At 31.7% G+C, this 22,446-nt stretch overlaps 6 protein-coding genes across 6 annotated transcripts in view; 3 read left to right on the top strand and 3 right to left on the bottom strand.

The window, feature by feature from the left end:
* Positions 1 to 1,243: 1,243 nt before the first annotated feature.
* LOC124543492 (cytochrome c oxidase assembly factor 5) lies at positions 1,244 to 2,271 on the bottom strand. Its single transcript, XM_047121705.1, has 3 exons — positions 2,050 to 2,271; positions 1,606 to 1,701; positions 1,244 to 1,404 (listed from the first exon to the last, which is right to left on the bottom strand). The coding sequence occupies exons 1-3, from the start codon at positions 2,155 to 2,157 to the stop codon at positions 1,363 to 1,365; spliced, it is 246 nt and encodes an 81-aa protein (XP_046977661.1). The 5' UTR covers positions 2,158 to 2,271; the 3' UTR covers positions 1,244 to 1,362.
* A 219-nt stretch (positions 2,272 to 2,490) lies between these two features.
* LOC124543491 (probable cysteine--tRNA ligase, mitochondrial) lies at positions 2,491 to 4,235 on the top strand. The gene has a single exon (XM_047121704.1). The coding sequence runs from the start codon at positions 2,632 to 2,634 to the stop codon at positions 4,159 to 4,161; it is 1,530 nt and encodes a 509-aa protein (XP_046977660.1). The 5' UTR covers positions 2,491 to 2,631; the 3' UTR covers positions 4,162 to 4,235.
* A 131-nt stretch (positions 4,236 to 4,366) lies between these two features.
* On the bottom strand, positions 4,367 to 12,252 carry LOC124543490 (transmembrane protein 39A). The gene is made up of 8 exons (XM_047121703.1): positions 11,843 to 12,252; positions 11,463 to 11,738; positions 10,936 to 11,075; positions 10,438 to 10,536; positions 10,140 to 10,362; positions 9,082 to 9,238; positions 6,888 to 7,036; positions 4,367 to 6,094 (listed from the first exon to the last, which is right to left on the bottom strand). The coding sequence occupies exons 1-8, from the start codon at positions 12,083 to 12,085 to the stop codon at positions 5,849 to 5,851; spliced, it is 1,533 nt and encodes a 510-aa protein (XP_046977659.1). The 5' UTR covers positions 12,086 to 12,252; the 3' UTR covers positions 4,367 to 5,848.
* A 650-nt stretch (positions 12,253 to 12,902) lies between these two features.
* Positions 12,903 to 15,140, top strand: LOC124543646 (membrane-bound transcription factor site-2 protease). Its single transcript, XM_047121905.1, has 2 exons — positions 12,903 to 13,226; positions 13,310 to 15,140. Exons 1-2 carry the CDS (start codon positions 13,152 to 13,154, stop codon positions 14,723 to 14,725), a joined length of 1,491 nt encoding a protein of 496 aa, XP_046977861.1. The 5' UTR covers positions 12,903 to 13,151; the 3' UTR covers positions 14,726 to 15,140.
* Positions 15,113 to 15,854, bottom strand: LOC124543647 (LYR motif-containing protein 2). The gene is made up of 2 exons (XM_047121906.1): positions 15,591 to 15,854; positions 15,113 to 15,446 (listed from the first exon to the last, which is right to left on the bottom strand). The coding sequence occupies exons 1-2, from the start codon at positions 15,630 to 15,632 to the stop codon at positions 15,225 to 15,227; spliced, it is 264 nt and encodes an 87-aa protein (XP_046977862.1). The 5' UTR covers positions 15,633 to 15,854; the 3' UTR covers positions 15,113 to 15,224.
* A 6,156-nt stretch (positions 15,855 to 22,010) lies between these two features.
* The window catches only part of LOC124543939 (sine oculis-binding protein homolog), a 33,216-nt gene continuing 32,780 nt past the window's right edge, over positions 22,011 to 22,446 (top strand). The window contains exon 1 of the mRNA XM_047122269.1: positions 22,011 to 22,259. Within this exon, the coding sequence (XP_046978225.1) occupies positions 22,185 to 22,259 (75 nt within the window). The 5' untranslated portion in view covers positions 22,011 to 22,184. The remainder of the gene's footprint in view (positions 22,260 to 22,446) is intronic.

Genomic DNA, 22,446 nt, shown 5'->3' with positions numbered 1-22,446 from the left:
CATGTACATATAATTTGCTCTGGAAAACAACAACCAATAACAGGGAAGAAAGATCATTCATGTTTTTTCTAGTTCTTAAATTGAATTTGTATGAGTTTTCATCATAATAAAATAACATAAAAAGCTCTATGAAAAAAAAACGAAATTGTTTTATTGTCAATGATATTCTAATAAATAGATATGATATACATTATTAAAACATCTAGTAATACCTTTTACTTATTGCTTTTATCAAGCTATCCTTTTTACTTTTAACGAAATGTAAAAATAAACTAAAATAAACGGTCCCCGGCGCGGCACACTTTTGTCTGTTGTTTAGTATGGATATAACATATCTGTTTATTAGAATATCATTGTAACGTTTATTTTACCTTTCGTTACAAGTAAAAAGGATAGCTTGATAAAAACAATAAGTAAAAGGAATAACTAGATGTTTTAATTAGGCATAACGTATTACTACGTAATTATGATGTATTATAACGTATTACTACGTAAAACAACTAAAGGAAAACGTCCCAATTAGGACGTTTTCTAGTCTTCACCTTTGCGCGTTAATGACATATCTGTTTACTAGAACATCATTGTTTATTGTCAAACAAACATAATTTTCCATGTACAAACATTTACATAATTTTTTCAAAAAAAATCTTTAAATCTTTTATTTACCTATGCCATATTACACTATATTTTAATGCTATGCCAATGGTATAGATCAGCGGTCGGCAACACGCGGCCCGCGAACATCTTCCTTGCGGCCCGAGAATGTTTTGTAAAAAAGTTGACAAATATAATAAACATACAAGAAATAGCCTCTCAAATGCAACCTCAGACATTACACTAAAATTTATGTAAAGTCATTTCCTATTTAGGTTGTTTGTAGTTTTCATTTCATCTTTATTTTTCGAATCCCAAACATATAAACATAATGTAATGAATTAAATTCTGTATCTTTTTACAATTTTCAATAGAATTTTTCTTTTTTTCTGTGGAATATGACTAGTTAATACTAAAAATGGGTAGGTATATTGGGCTTCTAACGTTAATGTCATGACTGCGGCCCGCCTATACTTTATTTTGCCACCTTGTGGCTCTTGCCTACCAAAAGGTTGCCGACCGCTGGTATAGATGAAGCACCCATTGATTATTTAGAGCTCTGGCATTGAAGAAACATGTTGCATTAATGATGTGAACCTTCAAAAGATATGTGATTTTATGAACAATAATATTTTAATTGATGATAGAATCAATCTATGTGAAAATATATTTTATCATTAGGATAAAGAAAAAAAACTATTTTTTAATAACACTTTATTATAAATAACTATAGTTAAAACAAAATACTAATATATACTTATGGCCATATCAGTATCCTTTGTGGCCTCTAAATCTTCTTCTGTTGTCAAGCTGTGAATACAAAAAAACCGTGACAATTATTGCTTAATTTTGTTATTTTCATAAAACATGATCACAATAATGTAATATCTCTAAATAAATTATTACCAAAACACAAGAAGCAAAATAAGAGATTGCGTTATATTCATTACAATTTTTAAATCTTAAAATGGAACTAAAATATTTTATTATTTCCAGAGTAAATTAACTTACCAATGAACGTTTACATTCAAAAAAACTTTGTCGTAATTGAATACATTCCGTGGGTACTATGCCATCCTTTAAACATTCTCTAGGAGTTTTCTTTTGCTGAAAATATTAAGGCATTGGTCTAAAAATCTTACAAATATTACAAATATATCCTCCAGACTAAAATTTCGCAACTGCAACCAATCAACCAAACTCTCTCCACTCTCTCCAATGGATAAAAATCCTTTTGGCTTTACCACATCATCTTTTCTTACTACAATAAACATTGCCAAGTTCCTAAAACTGGGTTCTGTTGTTTTGTTAGCCTTGTAATAGAAGAATCATAAATTTTATCTTGTCCTAGAATTCAGACATTCAAGCCCAAGGTCCGCTTTCATATAAGTGAGCCACCGGCCGAGTGATACTATTTTAAATTACAATATATATTTTATCAATATATAAACTAACCTTTTTACAACAATCACTACTCAAAAGACACATCTTTAAGTCAGCTCGTATCCCAGCACATGGTGACCGATCGGCTAAGCCGACCTCTTCTGGACCAAATGCAATCATATTCTAGCTGTACAATGCGTATTTGAATATAGTATTTACTTTTTTGGTCTAAATCCTAAAATAAATATAAATTGTCAATTTATTATTCGACAGTGACACTTTGAATGGAATTATTGACAGATACCTTGTTCGCTACAACGTTCAGTCGTTCAAAAAATCTTCTGTAATTATAATATAGTTTCAATAATGTCATGATTTTTTAACTTATTGTGTATTAAAATTGTCACAAATTAAGAGCAATAAGGTCATATATAAATGAAAAACAATGATCGACGGAATGATACTGGAAAAATATGCCTTTAAGTTGTCGACAACGACTATCGAACGTACTCTGTGATAAGTGACAACCTGCCAACCTGCTAATTTTATAGTGCCTCTTGTAACATTGACATTTAACAGCTGGTACCTCTATTGTTTTTAGAGATTCAACTTAGTAATATATTTACCGCTGTTTGTAAACTGTATATAAATATAATGAATAAACTATTTTATGTTTTTAATAGAAAATTAACACACATTTGTAATTTAAAACCCTATAAAGAAACCAAATGGTTAATGCCAAATGGAAATCCAATAGGAGTCTATATTTACAACTGTGTCGCTGAAGAAAAAGTTCCTGTAATATTAAATGATCCAACTTTAGCTACTTGGTATTCGTGTGGTCCAACAGTGTACGATTCGGCACATATTGGACATGCAAGTTGCTATGTAAAGCTGGATATTATTCAAAGAATATTAAAATCTTTCTTTAATATTAACCTTGTTACCGCGATGGGAATTACCGACATTGACGATAAAATTATCAAAAAAGGTCACGAGACTAAAACAGACTACCGAACCGTAGCTAAAATGTATGAGCATGAGTTTTGGATGGATATGTCAAGTTTGAATGTAGAAAAACCAATGATTGTGACAAGGGTATCAGAACACATTGTGACAATAAGCCAATTTATTAAAGGCCTTATTGATTCTGGAATGGCGTATGTAACTAAAGATGGTTCAGTTTATTTTGATACCTCAAAATTTCCTGCATATGGAAAATTACAAATAATGCAAGATAGTGGAGAACCCAGTGATGATGCCAAGAAGAATAAAATGGACTTTGCTCTTTGGAAGGGATTTAAGCCAGGTGAACCTTCTTGGCAGACAGAATGGGGTGATGGCAGGCCAGGATGGCATATAGAATGTTCTGCTATGGTCAGTAAAATATTTGGTTCCCAAGTTGATTTTCATGCTGGTGGTATTGACTTACAATTTCCACACCATGAGAATGAAGAAGCCCAATCTTGTGCTTACCACAATTCAAGGCAATGGGCAAACTATTGGATTCATGTTGGACACTTAAATCTTAAGGAAACTAAAATGTCAAAATCATTAAAAAATACAATGTCTATACCTAGTATATTAGAAAAATACAGTGCAGATACATTTAGGATGGCATGCTTAATATCTAATTATAGGTATTCTATGGAGTACAGTGATGAAGTGATGTTGACTGCAGAAGATGTCCTAAATAAGTTAAAATTCTTTTTAAAAGATGCAGAAGTTTATGCAAACCAAAAAAATACAGAAGTTGGAGATTATAATAATAAGCTATTAAGTGATCTGCAAAAAGTTAAAGATAATAATTTAGAATCATTAAGAACTGATTTTGACACAGCTTCTTGCATCAATTCAATACTAAACTTAGTTAATAACACAAATAAAATAATAAAGACTAGATCAGATAATTATTATCCTGTACCTGTTTTACTAATTGCAGATTATATAACACAGGTCCTCAACAAGTTTGGATTAAGATTGACTGATTTGGCAAGCAATAATGTTACCAATACCTTCATAGATAGTTTAGTTGAATTTAGACATACAGTTAGGTCAAATGCACTGAAAAGAAAAGATAAGGAACTATTAAATGCTTGTGATGTAGTGAGAGATAAGATGAAATCGATGAAAATTCAAATCAATGACAGCAAAAACGAACCCTCTTGGGTAACTATAAAATGAGATTATTATAAATAAATTGTCAAATAAATAATTATTTAAGTCACTGGAAATCACAAAAACACTTTGTAATATAATTTGTAAATAAAAAATTTAAGATTTATAAACTGATAATGTTTTAATTTATCCAACCTGTGTCATGCTGACTAAGGAATGTTTATAGGTTCAGTAACAACATATTTGAGCATAAGAAAATAAAACTTCTAATTTTGCAAGTAAGTTATATATTTTGTTCTGTTTCGTTAGGTTTAATTATATTTTTTTATTTTTATAATACAAAGGAATATATTATATCTCCAACACACATTTTGCAATAATTAGGTATATGTATGACTGAGTTTTTTACAAAAATATATCGGTAGGTATATTATTAAGACAGCCTAACCTATATTTTTATATTACATTTCATGACAAATGCTTAAATTAAAACAAGTTTTTTTGCACAAATACCTTAATGTTTACACAATTCAAAGATTATAATTAGACGACTTATTTTATAGTTTTTCAATTACATTAATGAGATCATATAACCCCAAGAAATGTCAAGTGCATATATTATTTAAAAAAGAAATGTCATTAATCAATGCCCAATTTCCGGGTATGTTACTGACGTCGAATAATTATTCAAAAGAGTCCCTTGAATATCTATAGGATTGTAACGGAATTTGTAGCTCTGAATCGATTATTGTAAAATAACGATTTGTAATATGAACCCGGCATGGATGAGAATGCCGCCTACAAAACACTTACGTAATTTCAGTTCAGTACAAGGAGTATCTTTATTTAATTTTATCATAGCGCCAGAGTTAAATAAATATAATTTATTGCTACATTTGACCTAATCTTACCAAGTTTAAGTTTTTAACTTTTAAGTACCGAATCGAACTAATAGTTCGGACGCTTTATCAATCTAATGATGTCGTAAATAAATATGAATAATTTTAATAAATATACTTCTGCATTGATTTGAAATATATGCAGTAAACTTTCCAAAGTTAAATTAAACGGTCGTAACATAAATAAGTATGTTTTAATAATTAGACACTGGATACTGTTAAGACTCCATTTACAAACCTTATCTGTCTATCTTATATGTGCTTGTGCTAAGTCACTTGTCAAATTTGTTTAACTTAATGCTCCTCAGGTTCGATCTTAGCCATCGTTCATCATCATAGTTCGGTTTCTTGTGTAGTTTCTAAAATGTCCCTCATTAACGCGTAATGTTAAAATATTGTAACGTGTTGAGCAATAGACAAACAAACGTTGAACGTTAACAAGCGATGAGATTCTACGCACAAGGCGACATAATTAGTAGGTACTTGTTACGGCGACTTAATTCTTTGCATATTTGTTACTAACTTCAGAGCGGCAGTTGCATTACGTGAACTGTACTTTTCCTCTCGACATTACTTCAATGGGTTATATGCACATTGAATATTAAATATCCTTTTTTTAAACCAAAGACTAATATTTGACTAGACTAAAATATTTGAAGAGATATTATTACTTCTTTTTAAGATGAAAAACATATTAAAGTTCACAAAAAAAAACATTAGATGTATATACTGTAAGTATATGTCATATGAATTCATTTGTTATCTGTACAATATACATAATATTTTATTGTTATTTTTATACTGAACAAACCGATTATAAATGTGTGCAGAGATACTAAGTATTTATTTCCTCACTAATTAACTTGTAGCGTTGCATTCTTGTCCTGTATCATGTTTTCTGCCTTATACACTTTCCACGCGACGAGATAGTCTCGAACCATTTTGAATAGTGTATAATAATTTATAAATAGTAATATAACAATGGCTATAAAATTATGCCATGCGAATGAACTAAATAAGAGACATAGTTGCATGGCAACTAATGACAGCTGCAGGCACAGTAGCAAACATAGCAGCTTCGATGGGTTGCTGAACACAGACTGTAAAAGAAGAAAAAATAGAATTAATTACCCTTAGGGCCTTAATACTGTAAGGAGAAACTGAAGAAATAAATAACTGGAAGTACTTGAACCTACGTGAATGGACAGGATGTATGGACATCACACAAATTTAAAAACTCTATTTTTTATCCTTTTGATGTTTATAAGCTATGCCTAATTTCTTGTTTTATGACATTTTATTAAGATTAATTATACCGAAAACAATGAAATAAACTTGAAAAAAACCTACCTCAAAAGATTTTTTTTTATAATAAAGAAGAGTTGATAAAAAGCTATAATAAATGATATGAAGGATTCAAGCAATGATGTTTTAGTAAAAAGATCTGTCATTAACGCGCAAAAAGTGAAGGCTAGAAAACGTTCTAATTGGAACGTTTGCCTTTAGTCGTTTTCATCATAATTATGCCATTAATATACAACATAGTTATGTTGTTATACGTTTTGCGTAATTAAAACATCTAGTTATCCCTTTTACTTATTGTTTTTATCAAGCTATCCTTTTTACTTGTAACGAAATGTAAAATAAACGGTTCCCGGCGCGGCATACTTTGTTCTGTTGTTTAGTATATTAACATATCTGTTTATTAGAATATCATTGGATTCAAGAGTAATAAAAATATTATTATTTTGTTACAAAATGTAAATAATTGTTTCAAAGTAAAAAATATCAACATTATATCATTTTCTACTAAATAAAAAATCAAAAAAACAAGTGAAGTTATCTATATATTTTAGTATTAAATAAAATGAATATTGACATGATTTGACTCACATAGAAACGGATGTGGTGCACGTCCGTTGGGTTGGCGGCCACTGCGGGCGCGGCGGCGCAGTACACCGCCTGCGACACGCGCACGCGCGCGCCGCGACCCCACACGCGCGCCCCCGACCACGCCGGGACGTCGCTAACGTCGCCCGACACTGACATATGACAAATACAAGATATACTACCCGCCAAAGACAAACTTTAGTAACAAAAATGATATAACCTTTCGTATGTTAAATGACATTAGCCCACCTTGTGTTACCTGTTATACCGGGAGCCGGTATGGTCAACAGACAGCCCAATTTTGAGACAGACTTTTATTGTAACTAGATTTTCTCCGTATTTAGTACAAATCAAGTCAATTCAAGTTATGAATCTTATTGTAAATTGAATAATCTTTATTCACTTTCAACCATTTCTATATAAATACTCAATCATAGCTAATATATAAACTTTCAACAAAGGGTACTTCAGAGCGAATAACAGAACACACTTAGCCATACCGGCTCCCGGTATGTCAACAGTTGCGGCCAAAATGTGTTTATACCGGGAGCCGGTGTTTCAACAAACAAGAGGATAATATAATTAGCGAATTTATAAATTTCAAAAGCCACAGGCAAAGGGCGTGTCCTTATTTATACATATCCTAATTAATTGACGACCTCCATGGTCGAGTGGTGTGTACACCGGTTTTCATGGGTACGCTATTCTGAGGTCCCGAGTTCGATTCCCGGCCGAGTCGATGTAGATTACCATTAGTTTTCTATGTTGTCTTGGGTCTGGTTGTTTGTGGTACCTTCGTTACTTCTGATTTCCATAACACAAATGCTTCAGCTACTTACATTGGGACCAGAGTAATGTATGTGATGTTGTCTCATATTTATTATTTATATTTATTTTTGTTATATATAGGTATGCAGACTGGCAAATTGGATACCTTATAGGAAGTATTTACAAAAACCCATAGACAATAGCACGGTAAGAAATATCAACGTTATGTTAGGCTTAAGGTTACTGGTATTTTATTAGTATAGCTTATTTAACAGTACAATTTACGATGGAACAGTGGTACTTAAAGAAATACATGCACAATTCCTATCACCAATAGGCTATTTGACTAGTTTTTAAAATCCATTTTATATTATTTAGTATAAGTTAATGAACCCAATAAAAGTTATTTTTTTTATTTCTAGTACATATTTGACGCAAAATATCATATTAAAAATTCCATATTTAAATAGCGCGCGAAAACGCTATTTAGACAATATGGCGTTGTAATGGGGTCGGTGACGTCACTTTCTTGTAGTTTAATCTGTGGTACATATAGTAGAAAAGCAAGGTTGACAAGAAAGTGACTTCATCATAAGCCCGGCCAATATGGAGCGTTTTGTGTTAAACGTTAGAAAAAATGCATTTTTATTTATGGATTTTTTAATAAATTAAGTATTATTTTCAACTATCGTTAGTAAATAACCATTTTTAAGCCCATAATATACACTGATTACAATAATTCACAATTTATTTTTCGCATTGTCAAATAGCCTATTAAGAGTAGTGTGGAACAGGATGTATCACATTATATTATTAGGTAGTAATTAGGGTTGTTGAGTAAGTAATTATGAGGAAGAGGAGGAGGAAGAGGAATTGTCACGAACAAATTTAGAGGATGCGGATGAGGATGAGGATATTTTTCCAGAAAGAGGATGCGGATGAGGAAGCGGTAGAGAAAGCGGATTAGGAAGATAGGAAATTATAAATACTAGCGGAACCAATCGAAAAGCTGTTGTCCTCTCTGTACATAACATACATACACTAAAAATAATTAAACTATTCTTTAACCACCCAAGACCAAGTATCATCAAAATCAGTCCAGCAGTTATGAAGGAGTTTAAAACAAAAATACACAACAGAAACATACAAAAAAAGGTGTGTCTATTACAGCTCCAGATTCCTCATAAATTGCTGTTAAATTTGGAGGAAGCGATAGCGGAAGAGGATTTTTAAATTTTTATTTATGACGATGCGGTATCGGTTGAGGAACTCAAAATATTGCGGAACTTTTGCATTATGAGGAAGAGGAAGAGGAATCCTCATTTTTTTTTTTTTTTTCGAAATGTGTATTGCTGTTGGCCCTATTGGCCAGCGTCACCGGGTGGGGTGGGAATCCTCAGCAACCCTAGACTAGTAATAATAGTCTCACCGGCGAGAGGCTGCCAGCGGCCAAGATGGCGCGCGGCGCGGTGCGGCGCGTCCGTGAGCGCGGCGGGGAGCAGCTGCGCCGCGTAGCGCCCGCACAGCGCGCCCCACACCAGACCCACCTGTTGCGCCGCGCCCGCGCTGTCGTACTGCAAGTACGACTGCCGATATCGACAACATTAGATAGATAGATAGATAGATAGATAAACTTCTTTATTGCACACACGTAAAGTTGACAATAAGTAAAAGAAATTTACAAGAGAAAACATTAGTATGCAAAGTCGGTCTTATCACTATTAGTGATCTCTTACAGACAACCTCAGGAAAAGCTATTATATTAGTAATACGTCAAGTGCATAGAAAGTTTATGTCAAAATAATAATAAGTAAATGTCGACTACAATAATAAATACATACATCCAATATACACAAACGCATACATCTATATAAATATAATATACAATAATGTATGTATACCTAATATACATAATCTATAAATACACACATATACATACATACATACATACATGCATATATATATCCTATATATTAACAATAAATACAAATTAAACAGATACAAGTATATTGTCGTCTACATGTTCAACATTACTACTTACAACTTTACTATATGTATTACATAAATCGACTTCATTTCATATTTTCTAAAAAGAGAAGTCAAATAAAAAAATAAATACTTTTACAGAAAGTTTAATTTAAAAATGATTGACTTGTCATAAATATTAGTTACTAATTGTCGCACGTGGTTTCGCTCGCGTTTCGCGCAAGAAATAGGAGTTCAATTTTTTTTCATTTCAAATTTGATCAAATTCGGTGCAGTGGTTTGGTAATTAAAGAGAACAAAAAAGTTTGACAGATAGACAGACAAAGTTAATATCACATTTACAATATTAGCAAATATTTTTGGTGCAGTATCAAATATGTATATTTCAGCCTATTGTTTGTATATTAAATGTTCTATTTAAAAATATATTAATCATTTAAACCTTTATTATTTATAAGTATGATGAGTTTTAACTGTATCATAGATGTAATGGTTAATTACCTGAGCAAAACAACATGGAACAAAACTGGTATAATATGCCCCAAGTATTGAATTGAAAAGAATCTTCTTGACCCTCATATTAAAGTCTTGTCTCAGAACTTCCACTTCGGACCGGATTTGTTCTGGATCATGGGAACAACTGTGCATAAGAGGAGTCTCCGTGTTGTGCAGCTCTAGGAATGGAGTCGAATTTATTCCGAAGCATATAAAGTATATCACTGCCCTGAAAAGTTGTAATTTTATGTTACAAATTGTCATTATAAGTTATTAACAAAAATACGAAATTTTTAATACTTACGGATAACAAAGATAAAAAATCTTGACAAGTGGATATTTGAGCATTATGAAATAGGTACACCATGACAGTGCACCCAAAACCACACCCAGGATAAACATCCTGAAATAAGTATTAAAGATGTTTACACAAATTTTCATATTAAGTTTTTTAAATAAAAATGGACCTTGGCATCTAAAGCCTCTAACGCCTCCGGTCTAAAGAGATAATAAAATGTGGTTTAAATTTTTACATGGTATTAAAAAAAAAGAAAGTGACTCAGATATTGTGCCAAAGATATACCATCTTTGGCACAATATCTGTCAAATGTTTTAATTTATATTCACATGCATTAATAGAAACTACTTAGTGCCCTGTCAACATAACTGAAAGCCATTAAATTAAGAATTTAATTGAATTGAAACACACTATTGAAAATAAATTGCTCTGATTTTAAAAATATTTTACATCATTATAAATATTTTAATAATATATAATTTGTTAAAAATATCTATAACTTACCTAGCTGCAATAGTAGCATGTGGCAACATCTTAGGCGCTAATATGCATTTAAGTAGTGCCAGGCTTATACTTAATAGTAGTCTTCTACATATAATTGTCACTATAAATGCAACCAGATGCGGGTCAATAAGATAGAAATTCTGAAATATACTTTTAATGTTCAGTATAACTTAGCTCTTCATAATATAAAATATAAACAAACAAAATAATATTACAAAGTTTGTCTAAGGGCTTAAAGGAATAGCTTTGTGTTTATTTTACCTTATATTAACAATGACCATGAATTATTTTTTTACTTCTCAGTAAAAAAACAAAACAATTGTTGTTTCCTATCTACCAGAACAATAATATTATTGATAAATAATTATAGCAACTGTATTTCTATGAATTCACTGGATAATTAATTTTTTTTTTGTTATATGTTCTTTTAATATAGATAATAACGTGACAAGTGATAAGTGATAATGTGACGTAAAGGTATTAAATATAAAGACAAAAAATCAATAAGAAAAAAATTGAAATTTTACCATAGCTTGCGTGGTGTATGAATGTGGTAACCACCACATTGTCCTATACAGGTTTAAGAATTGTAAACACATAGCCACAAGTGTAAACACAAAATTCATAATTTCAAAGAGTAGCTCTCCATCTTGTGGTATGTATGGAAATGGTATGTGTTTGGGTGGCAGAGGACTCTCTGTAAACTTAACATCTGTTGCAGGGGAAGTTTTTGCTGGTGACAGTCTTGATCTAGCCCGTTTTCCATTGGTTGAATCATCTTCTATGAGAGGTGTTGCAGCTCCCTACAATTAAGACCTAACATTTAACACTGATGACTAGATAATTATTACATTTTTCTAAGAAAATGTAGGCAAAATTAGTTGTTCTTTTAAATAAAAATTCTTACCTTTTTAGTCCCACCGGAAACTTTCTTTGAACCAGGAGCTACCATTTTACAGGCGATCGGGGGTAAGGTTCGTTTTGCAAGCGGGTCTTTAATAATTTTTCGCCGTCTTGAGACGGCAGTAGACGAAGTAGTGCTAACCTGAGAGTAAGCCCACCGCCGGGCCAAAAGTATGGTCAAGCACCCAAGAGCCGCTGGTAGGAAGAATACGACAAAAGGTCCACTTTCATTTTCGGTACAACTCATCACTTACATGATAAAATGTCCCAATATAAATATTTCGAATTAACACACTCGCGGTTACGCGTCCGTCAGAACGTGAATTTGACAAATTGACAACTAAATGAAGTAACTAAACAAAGTATATCATAATATCTGAATTCACGGAATTGGGAATCAATGTCAAATGTCAATTGTCATTTGTCAAGTAAGATGCTTATTGCTTATCAGTTTGTCAGATGAAACGTGGAATTGACAGTCGAAACCATGGTTTTTTTATTTTGACTAATTTAATTTCATTTATTATTAGAAATATAATTAAAAATAGAATATAATTAGTATTAGACTCTAAACCGTATATTTTAAATCTAAATTAAATAAAAAATAAAGTAAAGAACTTTAATTAACTTCAAAGTACATATTAAAGCAACTACTATTATATTATTGAAAATTATTATACAATTTAAAAAACTCATTTATAGAACTGCGACCACTACATTTAGAATTCTTAATGAATGAAAAAGAACTTATTATTACCTGTCATCCTTGCCCATAGTTAATAATATTAACTTATATTTTCATACGTTTTTGCACAAATAATGAAATGTTTTCTACTTAATTTGAATATTCTATGCTAATTTGGGTAACAGACATAATACCATGCCAAAAATTGAGGATTATTATAACTAAAAAATATAATTATTACACTGTTATTTATACAAAAACAATGATAGCTTTGTGTAAAGAATGTAATATTATTATTATTATCCTCTGTGGAAAAAGAAACAATAAAACTGACTATAAAATATACGTAAATGTCAAAAGCTACGTGGGTCTTATTCCAAAGTGCATAAAATCCATAATTGTGGAACAGGGAACTCAACAACAAATACATTGATAATAATGTTTTAGTCACTTCACTCTTCTTTCAATGTATCCAAATGTATCAGTGTTTCTCACTCTTCGTTGTAATAAATCGATTTTATTATTTCTGGGCCGGCCGGTTCAACTTATGAGAAAAATATATTTGACTATTAAAACATTTGAAATGTAATAATTATTATCATAAAATGGTAGTTAAATATTAAACAAAATGTCATTTACTATTCTTTGCTCATTTGTGTTAACGTTTTATGTGGTTATATGGTTTTTCGACTCTTTTTTCAAGGTAAGGTGTTTTGGATAAGATATTTGATAATGTTTACATTTTAATTATCCAAATATATTATCTTTTAATTTTTTTTTCTACAGAGTTGTATGCACTATCCTTACTACGCCTTTTTGGATGGAACGGGGCTAAAAATTGGAATATTAAATTTTTCATGGACAACCACTGCATGCAACAGATTTATCTACAGATGGAGTAAAAATCTTTCTCGAATTTTACGGAAATGGTTTAACTGTGGCTACATCTTTACAATCGGCTTATTTTTACCATTCTCCCTATGGACCCTTCTATCAATTATTTTTGAGCATTTTAATGACACAATACAAATAGACAATGTTCTCGAAGTGAAGGCTATGTTACCTGGTGTGAACATACATACTTCAGACTTTTGGGTTTACTTTTTGGCAATTGCATGCAGCTCTATATTTCATGAGCTTGGTCACGCAGCAGCTGCTTCACAGGAAGATGTACAACTTGTTTCAGTTGGGGTGTATGTTTTTGCAATAATACCTCTTGCCTTTGTGCAATTGAATACTGAACATCTTAATAGCCTTGGTATAACGAAAAGGCTGAAAATATACTGTGCTGGAGTCTGGCACAATGTAACACTTGCATTTTTTGCACTGTTGCTGTTTTTCTCAGCACCAATTCTATTTAGTATTGCATACCAAACTGACATTGGTGTAAGAGTTATAGATCTCACAGATGATTCTCCATTAAGAGATGCCAGAGGACTTCAAGTAGGAGATGTGATCACATCCATTAATGATTGTCATGTTAAGAATTCAAGAGATTGGTCATATTGCTTACATGTAGCTCATGATCGTTTTGGTATTTGCACTAGTGCTGAGTATATAGCACAGAATGATGAAATAATGATGGAAACTATCAAAGAAAATGATGTTGTTGAATGCTGTCGTAAAAATGATTTGTATAGTTTTTGCTTCGAATATATGGAGCCCAAAGCAGTTGTTGACTCAGTATTACCAGGGCAGTATTCTTGTTTAAAGCCCAGAGATATGGTTAAGAATAAATTAATCAAATGTACAGAAAACAATGGTTATTCCTGTCCGAGAAATATGCACTGTTTAAAACCATCACTACATAATCAAACATACCTCATAATCATAGAAAGACAAGATGATAATGCTGTTCTTTATTTAGGTTTGCCATATGATATACACAAAACAGTATTTGTTGATCAATATTTTCCAAGGTGTGCCATCATTTCATTTTTCTCACCATCTCAGTTTGAAAAGCTTTTGCGATATATCTTTATATTTTCTATGGGTATTGGATTTTTGAATGTTTTGCCCTGTTATGGAACAGATGGACATCACATTGCAAGAAGTATCATTCAATGGTTAGCTAAATATTTTAATAAAAATGGTGATTTTATAACATTCTTTACTGTATTTACTATATTTGTAGGTACGGGCATAACTGTGCCTATATTAATATTTTTATTTTATAAAGCAATATTTGTTGATGATTATTGACCATTTTATTCTTAAATTATTTCAATAGCTAACTACAAGTTCAAATATACAGAAGCATCTGGAATCAAATCAATATTTGATGCTAACAACTAGGTGTCCTAGCCTTTATTCATAAAATATGTATGAAATGCATGCAAAATATTTATTTATATTGTTTTATGTTTTACTTGCACAAATAAAAATGGTAATATATTTGGTTAAACTTAAATATTTATTTGAAATATAGAAGTGTAACAATAAGATGTTAACAGAAATTGTGTGAACGCAATTTCTGTTATAATGGATAGTAACTATTTGTTGTAGTACTTATGAATATAATAAACTTGTAAATAAATGATACTTGGGTAGTTTTAAGTTGAAGAATAATTTTATACTATAATTAAGTACTTCAAAATAAAAATTAAAAAACATTTAATATTTTTTTTATTTAACTATAAAACTAAAAACGAAAGTTAATTTTTTTTATAATTATCACATTCCACATTGAATAAAATAACTGTTAGCTGTCACTGAGTGCTAATGATTTCTGTAAATCTTTTAAAGATTTCCTTCCATAGTATAGCATAGATTTTATAGTCGTTTCATCACTGTGGTGTTTGTTATTCTTAAAGTCTGATCTCGCCCATTCCTTTAATTCCAAACGAGTATTTTCATCTGCGACTTTCCTTATTGTTCTGAATATGTCTCGATATAACTTCAATACTTCTTGTCGCAACAGAAACTGTAAATAAATGATAATATTGAATGATGTATTCTTGAAAGGTATAACTTAGTTATACACTTAGTAGAAACTACGGAATGAAAATCGTGATTAATAACGTTTATGGTGTAGAAAGGAGCTTTACATTAAACGTATCATACCTACCTGCTTTAAATTTAGTGTGGCTTTTGGCAACTTCGACGCCATTTCTTTTGCAGATTATTTGTAATCAGACGTTATCAAAATTGAATTGGCATAATTTATTATAAATATGTTTTCTTAGTAAAATAAAGATATATTAGAGCATTGTCATTAGGTTTCGCTAAAATTTATTTTAAAAATATTTTGGCCTCAGGCGTATTGCTCTATAATGTCATTTCTCATAATAATTTGTTTTGACGTTCAACCTTCAAAGTCATAACTCGTATGTCAAATTATCAGCTGTTTAATACTCAGTGCTGCCGTTGCATAATCACTGTGCAGTTAAAAAATACTTAGGTATATTTTAGAATAAAGCACACGCTTTACTCTCAAAATGTCAGTTTATAATAGTTCATTCAATTTATCATAGTTTAGATATTGTTGAAATTTGATTATATGTTCATTAAACATGGTTTGGTTACTATAATGGTGATTGGTGTGTTAATACAACATAATCATTTTAAAAAATCTTAATGTCAATCGTCAGAGGCTTTGAAAATAACGAAAATATCCAAATTCTAGAAAAATCTAATTAGGTATAAATTACACTTTTTTATTGTCTTTTTTAAATTGTCTTTCCATTCTAAGTAGTTAAATTTTTTGTTTGATAAATAAAGATATTTGCCTGCCTCTATAAATGCACTCTTCAACTTATTTCAGAGGAAAGTTTTCACGCTTATGGGGCTTTTTATAACTTGTCATTGTTTTTTTTTTTGAGTTCAGTTTCAAGACAATTTTCGCACATACTTCTTTGACGATTGATGCGTTTTCTGGGAGGACGAAAGAGTATAATATCGTCACTGAAACTTAGATTACTTTATAAATTATCTTTTATCTAAATACCTTATTTTCCTATTTCAAAATTTTCATAACGTTTTGAGTACGGTAATTAATATTCTAGCGTTTATGAGTACCCCTATATTTCTTCCCGTACGCCTATAATAATGTCTAATTCAGGCCTTGCTTTATCTATTACTTTACTTTTACTGTTTTTGGCATAGCTTGGATAAGATCCAAGGTTTAAGACTTTCAATTTACAATCTACATTAAAATATGTATGAAAAGACAAGATAAATGCGCTTTAATTTTAAACTATTTGGTGGTAGGGCTTTGTGCAAGCCCGTCTGGGTAGGTACCACCCACTCATCAGTTATTCTACCGCCAAACAACAGTACTCGGTATTGTTGTGTTCCGGTCTGAAGGGTGAGTGAGCCAGTGTAACTACAGGCACAAGGGACATAACATCTTAGTTCCCAAGGTTGGTGGCACATTGACGATGTAAGGAATAGTTAATAATTCTTACAGCGTTAATGTCTATGGGCGATGGTGACCACTTACCATCAGGTGGCCCATATGCTCGTCCGCCAACCTATACCATAAAAATAAAAAAAAAAAATAAAAAAAATAAAATAAACTATTTTTTTAATAATATTAAATATATTTTTTTAGAAATTAATGTAAAGATTTGGCAGTGGAATAGAGAGACAAATATATTTTTTTAATAGATCTCTATCCGTGTACTTAATAAGACATTTCACATAATACTTAAAAATAAATATGTATTGTAATACATATTTATTTGTAAGAATATTGTATATAATTTTTAACAATATGTATATTGCGATGATAGTTGCCTTTGAAGAGTTCCACCCTTAGATGTGTTGAAACTTAAAGAGGATTCTAGATTGCAATTTACTTCATTGTTACGATTTAACTTTAATTTTAACATTAAAATATTTTTAGATAACAAAAAAATACTGGCTGGCTAGAGAGGAGTGCTAAGAACGTGTAAAAAAATGTAAAACATGTGAACAGACGTTCTTTTTTTATTCTGTTTTTTTGGGACTCTAGCGACGCAGATCTCTGTCAGTCCCATCGTTCCCTCAATAACATTCCACCTCCACCAACAATAATAATAACCTGATAATCACAACTTATTTGAACTTAAACTGGTAAATCATTTTTGCAATATCTGAGTCGGGTATAGACTGTGCGCTTTGAAAAACTCCGACATCCTTTAAATTTAAATCGAAACGTCGCGTCTACTCCTGTTTCGTGGCAGCATTTCGGGCACATTCCACTAGGAAATGATGTACGTCCCACATAAATCACATTTTGGAGAATTTAAGAAGTTTCATTAGAAATCGAAATTTATTGAGTGAAACATGTCCAGAACGCAGCCTAAGAGCCTAAGCGGTTGAACTACGGGATACGAAGAGTCTCACTCTGTACGGTCTTGTACCATATTCCCTTACTTTTCGATCTTTCGTCGAAGAACTCTTTCACATTTCCTTTTGTATTTCATTCAATTATCCGAATTATTTGGTCTTATATTTTTAGGTGTCCCAACAAGTAATGTTTGTTTTGCTAAAGTATCAGCCTTCTCGTTTCCCGTTAGCCCAATGGGTGAAAGAATCCATTGTTGTTTCAGAGACTTGTCGCTTGATTGTAAATTAAGGAATTCTTTTAAAATTTTGTAACCTACTGAAGCCACATTTTCACTAGGGGACTTTGTCTCGCGTGTTGCCCGACACGAAATGTACGTGTCCCGCGACACACAGTCCGACGTCGCTTGCGATATTCACGGGTTGCGGGACTTGTCGTTAGTCACTCCCTTTTAACCCCTGACATAGCATATGAGGTGCAGTATGGCACTTTTGCTGTCTGAACAAATAACAATAATTTCACTATTAAGATTTTTACTATAACATAGTGCCTTGTAAATAGCTACAAGTTCTGCAGTCATAGTCACAGTCATATATATATGTCAGATCGACAGCGACATCAGTACGATCGTCAGACATCATAGGGGCGTATAACTAGGGTGATCGAGCAAAGAGGAAACCGCGAATACAGGAACACGTTTATTCTACGTTTAAAGTACTTAAGACACTTATTCAGTAAAACACTGTATCACACTTGGCAACGAAGCGAATGACAGTTCCTAGGATGGAGGTACTGATCTTCACGAGAGCGGAATCGTAAGTGAGTCGTATCTGAGCGCCTCCACCGGGTAGGCTCCGTCGTAGCACGAAGTTAGTCGCGTCGTGACGTAACGATAGTGCTGCCGCCTCGCGGGATTCGTGCCGCGCTTCGTTACGCTAAGGAATTCATGACCGTCTCCGACATATATATACAGTAATTTTGAACATTTTACCAGTATTAGACTTAGGGTCGTACCAAGAACAGCCAACGTCTTTTTTATCTTTAGAACCATCTGTATACAAATAATAACATCCATAATAACTCTGATGAATTTCTTTTATAACTTCTTGCTTTACAATGTTAATGAGGTACATCACGGTTTTATACCGAGATCGCAACACTATAGTACATTATACAATTAGTAATCCATGAGGGGTGATTCACCTTGGGAATAAAAGAACTGCTTCTTGGCTATTTCTTTATCCTACTGAAAACTGGAAATAGTTACAAATAAAAGATAAAAAAAAATAAACTATGGAACTTCTTTTAACGATTTATCTAAAGTACTTTTTTGACCTGAAACATATTAACATATGCTAGGATTGATGATATATCAGTCTTAACTTTTTATTTGCTTTGTTTAAATTTTGCGGATCATTTTAATTATTTCAGTAACTATTGGTAGTTACATAACAAAAATAAACGCGTGTGTGAAAGAGAGTTATTGTGCTGTTTCACTGTAATGTCCTGATTACAAACACTAGACAACGTAACACTTGATTTTGGGATGCTAAAAGCATTATGATTCTATTCATTGATATTCAAATAAAAAGTGAGAGACGCCCTTAACTTGGTTTATAATATACATTGGTAGTCGACACGTCCTACCAATACCAATTTTATATTATTATTAATTGAATTTTCATCATATCGTTGCGAATAATATTATTATATAGATCATGATTAGATTTTCCTATGTTTTATTAGTCGGTTTGTTATTAATTTGAATCCGCGTTTACGTGTATGGAAAAAGTCGCGCCTATAAGCGCCTTTAGCGCTTCCAGAAAGGATTGTTGAGAGACAAAGTTAAGTGTAAGAAAATTTACGAAAACGAATAAAAAGACCGTTAATTCGGATTCGCTACCACGCATCAGATAGTGATGGAATAAATATCGTGGTTTCAAATGTACACTTGTGAACATAAAATAACACGTTATGCGCCGTTGAGAAGTATTTATTTTAAGGAAATAATTTAAATATTATTTTTATAAAATAATATGAATATAACCTAACATAATAATCAAATCCTAATTTATTTAAAGGTAAGTATCATGGTCATTTACTCTACAACTCCAATATATAAATGCCATTAAGTTGTAGGTACCTGTTGGAAATTGGAATTTAGTATTTTTTTATAGCAGTTTACAGAATCAACATGGATTTGAGTCGTTTAGAGCTTTTTTTTTTGCTGTAGATATTGCTCATAATTATATTGAAAATATAGCATATTGGTCATATTGGCCTTTGAAGAGGATCGTGGGGAAGGAAAGCGCCGGACTCCGCCTTCAAATTAAGAGACAACTTCAGCTCCGAATGGTGTCCATCTTTAATATATATAACGCCGGTAGATAAAAAAATAAACACTGCCTTTGATATTAAACTTATTTAATCACTCTTTCACAACTTAATACAATAATTTATGTAACAAAAGTAGCCCGAATCACACACTGCCGCCTATTTTATACAACTCTCCTCTCCTCTCCACAACGCACCTCCCGTCCTCGCCTCTCCTCGACAACAACTGGCCTCTCTAGTCAACACACCATCTGTTTTTCGTTACATATATCTCCATTTGTTTAAAAGAATCTCAAAAGGCCTAAAATTTTTTTATCTACTTTTTCTTTTTAATCCTTAGTGTAAAAAGTTTGAATATTTTAAAGGATATTTATTTAATAACGTTAATTAATACAAATGTAAACATATTTTAATAGTATTTCTTCACAGGTTTTATATTTTTATTTTTAATCGATAATAATAATAAATAATATTATTTATATTCACTTTGGTCTATGTGTTTAAAAACTTTGAACCTTTAATTGAAAAATTAACACATCATTACGTCCACTGATCATTACAGTAATTCTATTTTAATACTTAGGACATACATATATTAATGTCATGTAATATGACGGTTTTTATTACTTTATTTATTTCTAAATTATAAACATTTTTTTTTCAATTAAAATATACTGTATGTTCTTCTTGTTTGTTGTTGTTTCATTTAAAAAAAAAACAAAACAAAAGTCTATAAAATACATTGCAAATATAGATATATATATGAATAAGAAATAAAATAAAATTTAGAATAAAAATGAATTTTTAATTTTACAAATTCATTTAAAAATTTTCGTTTCGGTCGGCCAGGTACATAAGTCAACAATATGCTTACTCTTTGTATTTATTTATAACAGTTATTTATAATATTATTATAATGTAACACTATAAACTAGATATCTAAACATATTTTACATTAAATTTGTTAACTCGTTGGACACGTGGATAACAATGAAGAAAAAAAATTTAATTAATTTAAAAATATTTTCGTCAGAGTTATTACTAATTATAAATTTACCATCCCTTGTGATGAATTTGTGTGATAGAGACAAAGATAATATATATGCTAGGCATGGGACTACAAGAAGACAGTTAATTGGAAAAATCTAATGCTTTGCGACCAACTGAGCTGAACTGACCATATTCGTAGAAAGAGTGGTGCGCACTTGGGCACTTGACATAATCAGGCTTTCAGCAAGTCCTGCCGGGCTTTTCTACTGTTTTGATAGGTACTAACCATACATCAAGTATTATGTAGCTAAACAGCAACAGTACTGTTCTGCTCCGCTTTTAAAGGTGACTGATCCAGTGTAACTACAGGCACAAGGGATATAATATCTTAGCTCCCAGGGTTGGTGAAGCATAGGAAAGCGCCAATGTCTATAGTAGAGACAGTGACCTTAACATCAGAGAGAAAAGATAGGTAAATAACAATGAATAATATATTATATACAAACCTAAATATTAAATAAAATATCTTTATGATTTAACAAAATGTCATAAGCAAACTTAAATACCTATGATTTCAATAATCAATTTAATGGCATAATATTTTAATAACTTAATTCATATCGTAAATTAAATTTGTCGCAATAAAGCATGAGTAAGTGTTTGTTTAATTTAAAGCATGTATAAATTTAGAAGAAAATAAAATGCTTATTAAATGCATATATGTTTTTAAATTAAAAGCAGCTGCCGCCCAAAGCCCATGCTCAAGCTCCGCCCATTCGTTTCGACACGCGAACGCGGGAAAGAGCTTTTGTCTGGCGGCCGACAGCTTTCAGCGCTTACGAACTACGAAGTTGTGAACTTACGGTTACGTATTACGTTTAGTCGCGCTAGGAACGCCGCGCGAGGTGCACGCGTGTTGGGCTCATTGTGTTTGCCTTCGCGTCTTTGCAATTCAATGTTTACGCGAACGTGAAAGTTACGCGAAAATATAAAAAAAACTTTTTTTATTGTAAAAATAAATTCTATGCAATATATACAGTGTAAATAGTGAACTTTATATAAGAAAATATGGACAAAAACACAACGAATCCACCGTCTCCATCGAAGACTAAAGTGAAGAAGGAGAATGAAGAGGAAATTAAGGTAAGGATAGAAGTAATAGTTGGTTAAATATCGTACATGACATTGACGCTAATTTCCGTATGAGCATCGTCGTGTTTCAGCGTCGTTTCGTTGGCAAGCGGCCTGTTTCATCTCGTCTCGAAACAGGAGACGCCGTGTCGTATTTATAAATTTGATCCGTTTACCGCCGATCCGCGAGGGTCCCTGC

The sequence above is a fragment of the Vanessa cardui genome, chromosome 3, assembly GCF_905220365.1.
Source record: "Vanessa cardui chromosome 3, ilVanCard2.1, whole genome shotgun sequence".
Classification (NCBI taxonomy): Eukaryota; Metazoa; Arthropoda; class Insecta; order Lepidoptera; family Nymphalidae; genus Vanessa; species Vanessa cardui.
The sequence above is the reverse complement of the archived record's forward strand: the minus strand, read 5'-3'. Positions and strand labels throughout refer to the sequence as shown.

Bases quoted from the DNA above. Each gene is read 5' to 3' on its own strand.
- LOC124543492 (XM_047121705.1), bottom strand. From the start codon at position 2,157: ATGATTGCATTTGGTCCAGAAGAGGTCGGCTTAGCCGATCGGTCACCA. The intron at 1,702-2,049 runs GTTAGTTTATAT...TAATATTTTCAG, and splicing joins GTAGTGATTGTTGTAAAAAG to CAAAAGAAAACTCCTAGAGA. The intron at 1,405-1,605 runs GTAAGTTAATTT...TTGTATTCACAG, and splicing joins TTGAATGTAAACGTTCATTG to CTTGACAACAGAAGAAGATT.
- LOC124543647 (XM_047121906.1), bottom strand. From the start codon at position 15,632: ATGGCGTCGAAGTTGCCAAAAGCCACACTAAATTTAAAGCAG. The intron at 15,447-15,590 runs GTAGGTATGATA...ATTTATTTACAG, and splicing joins CCACACTAAATTTAAAGCAG to TTTCTGTTGCGACAAGAAGT.
- LOC124543490 (XM_047121703.1), bottom strand. From the start codon at position 12,085: ATGAGTTGTACCGAAAATGAAAGTGGACCTTTTGTCGTATTCTTCCTA. The intron at 11,739-11,842 runs GTAAGAATTTTT...TCTTAATTGTAG, and splicing joins TTTCCGGTGGGACTAAAAAG to GGAGCTGCAACACCTCTCAT. The intron at 6,095-6,887 runs GTGAGTCAAATC...CTTCTTTTACAG, and splicing joins TGCACCACATCCGTTTCTAT to TCTGTGTTCAGCAACCCATC.
- LOC124543491 (XM_047121704.1), top strand. From the start codon at position 2,632: ATGAATAAACTATTTTATGTTTTTAATAGAAAATTAACACACATTTGT.
- LOC124543646 (XM_047121905.1), top strand. From the start codon at position 13,152: ATGTCATTTACTATTCTTTGCTCATTTGTGTTAACGTTTTATGTGGTT. The intron at 13,227-13,309 runs GTAAGGTGTTTT...TTTTTTCTACAG, and splicing joins TTTTCGACTCTTTTTTCAAG to AGTTGTATGCACTATCCTTA.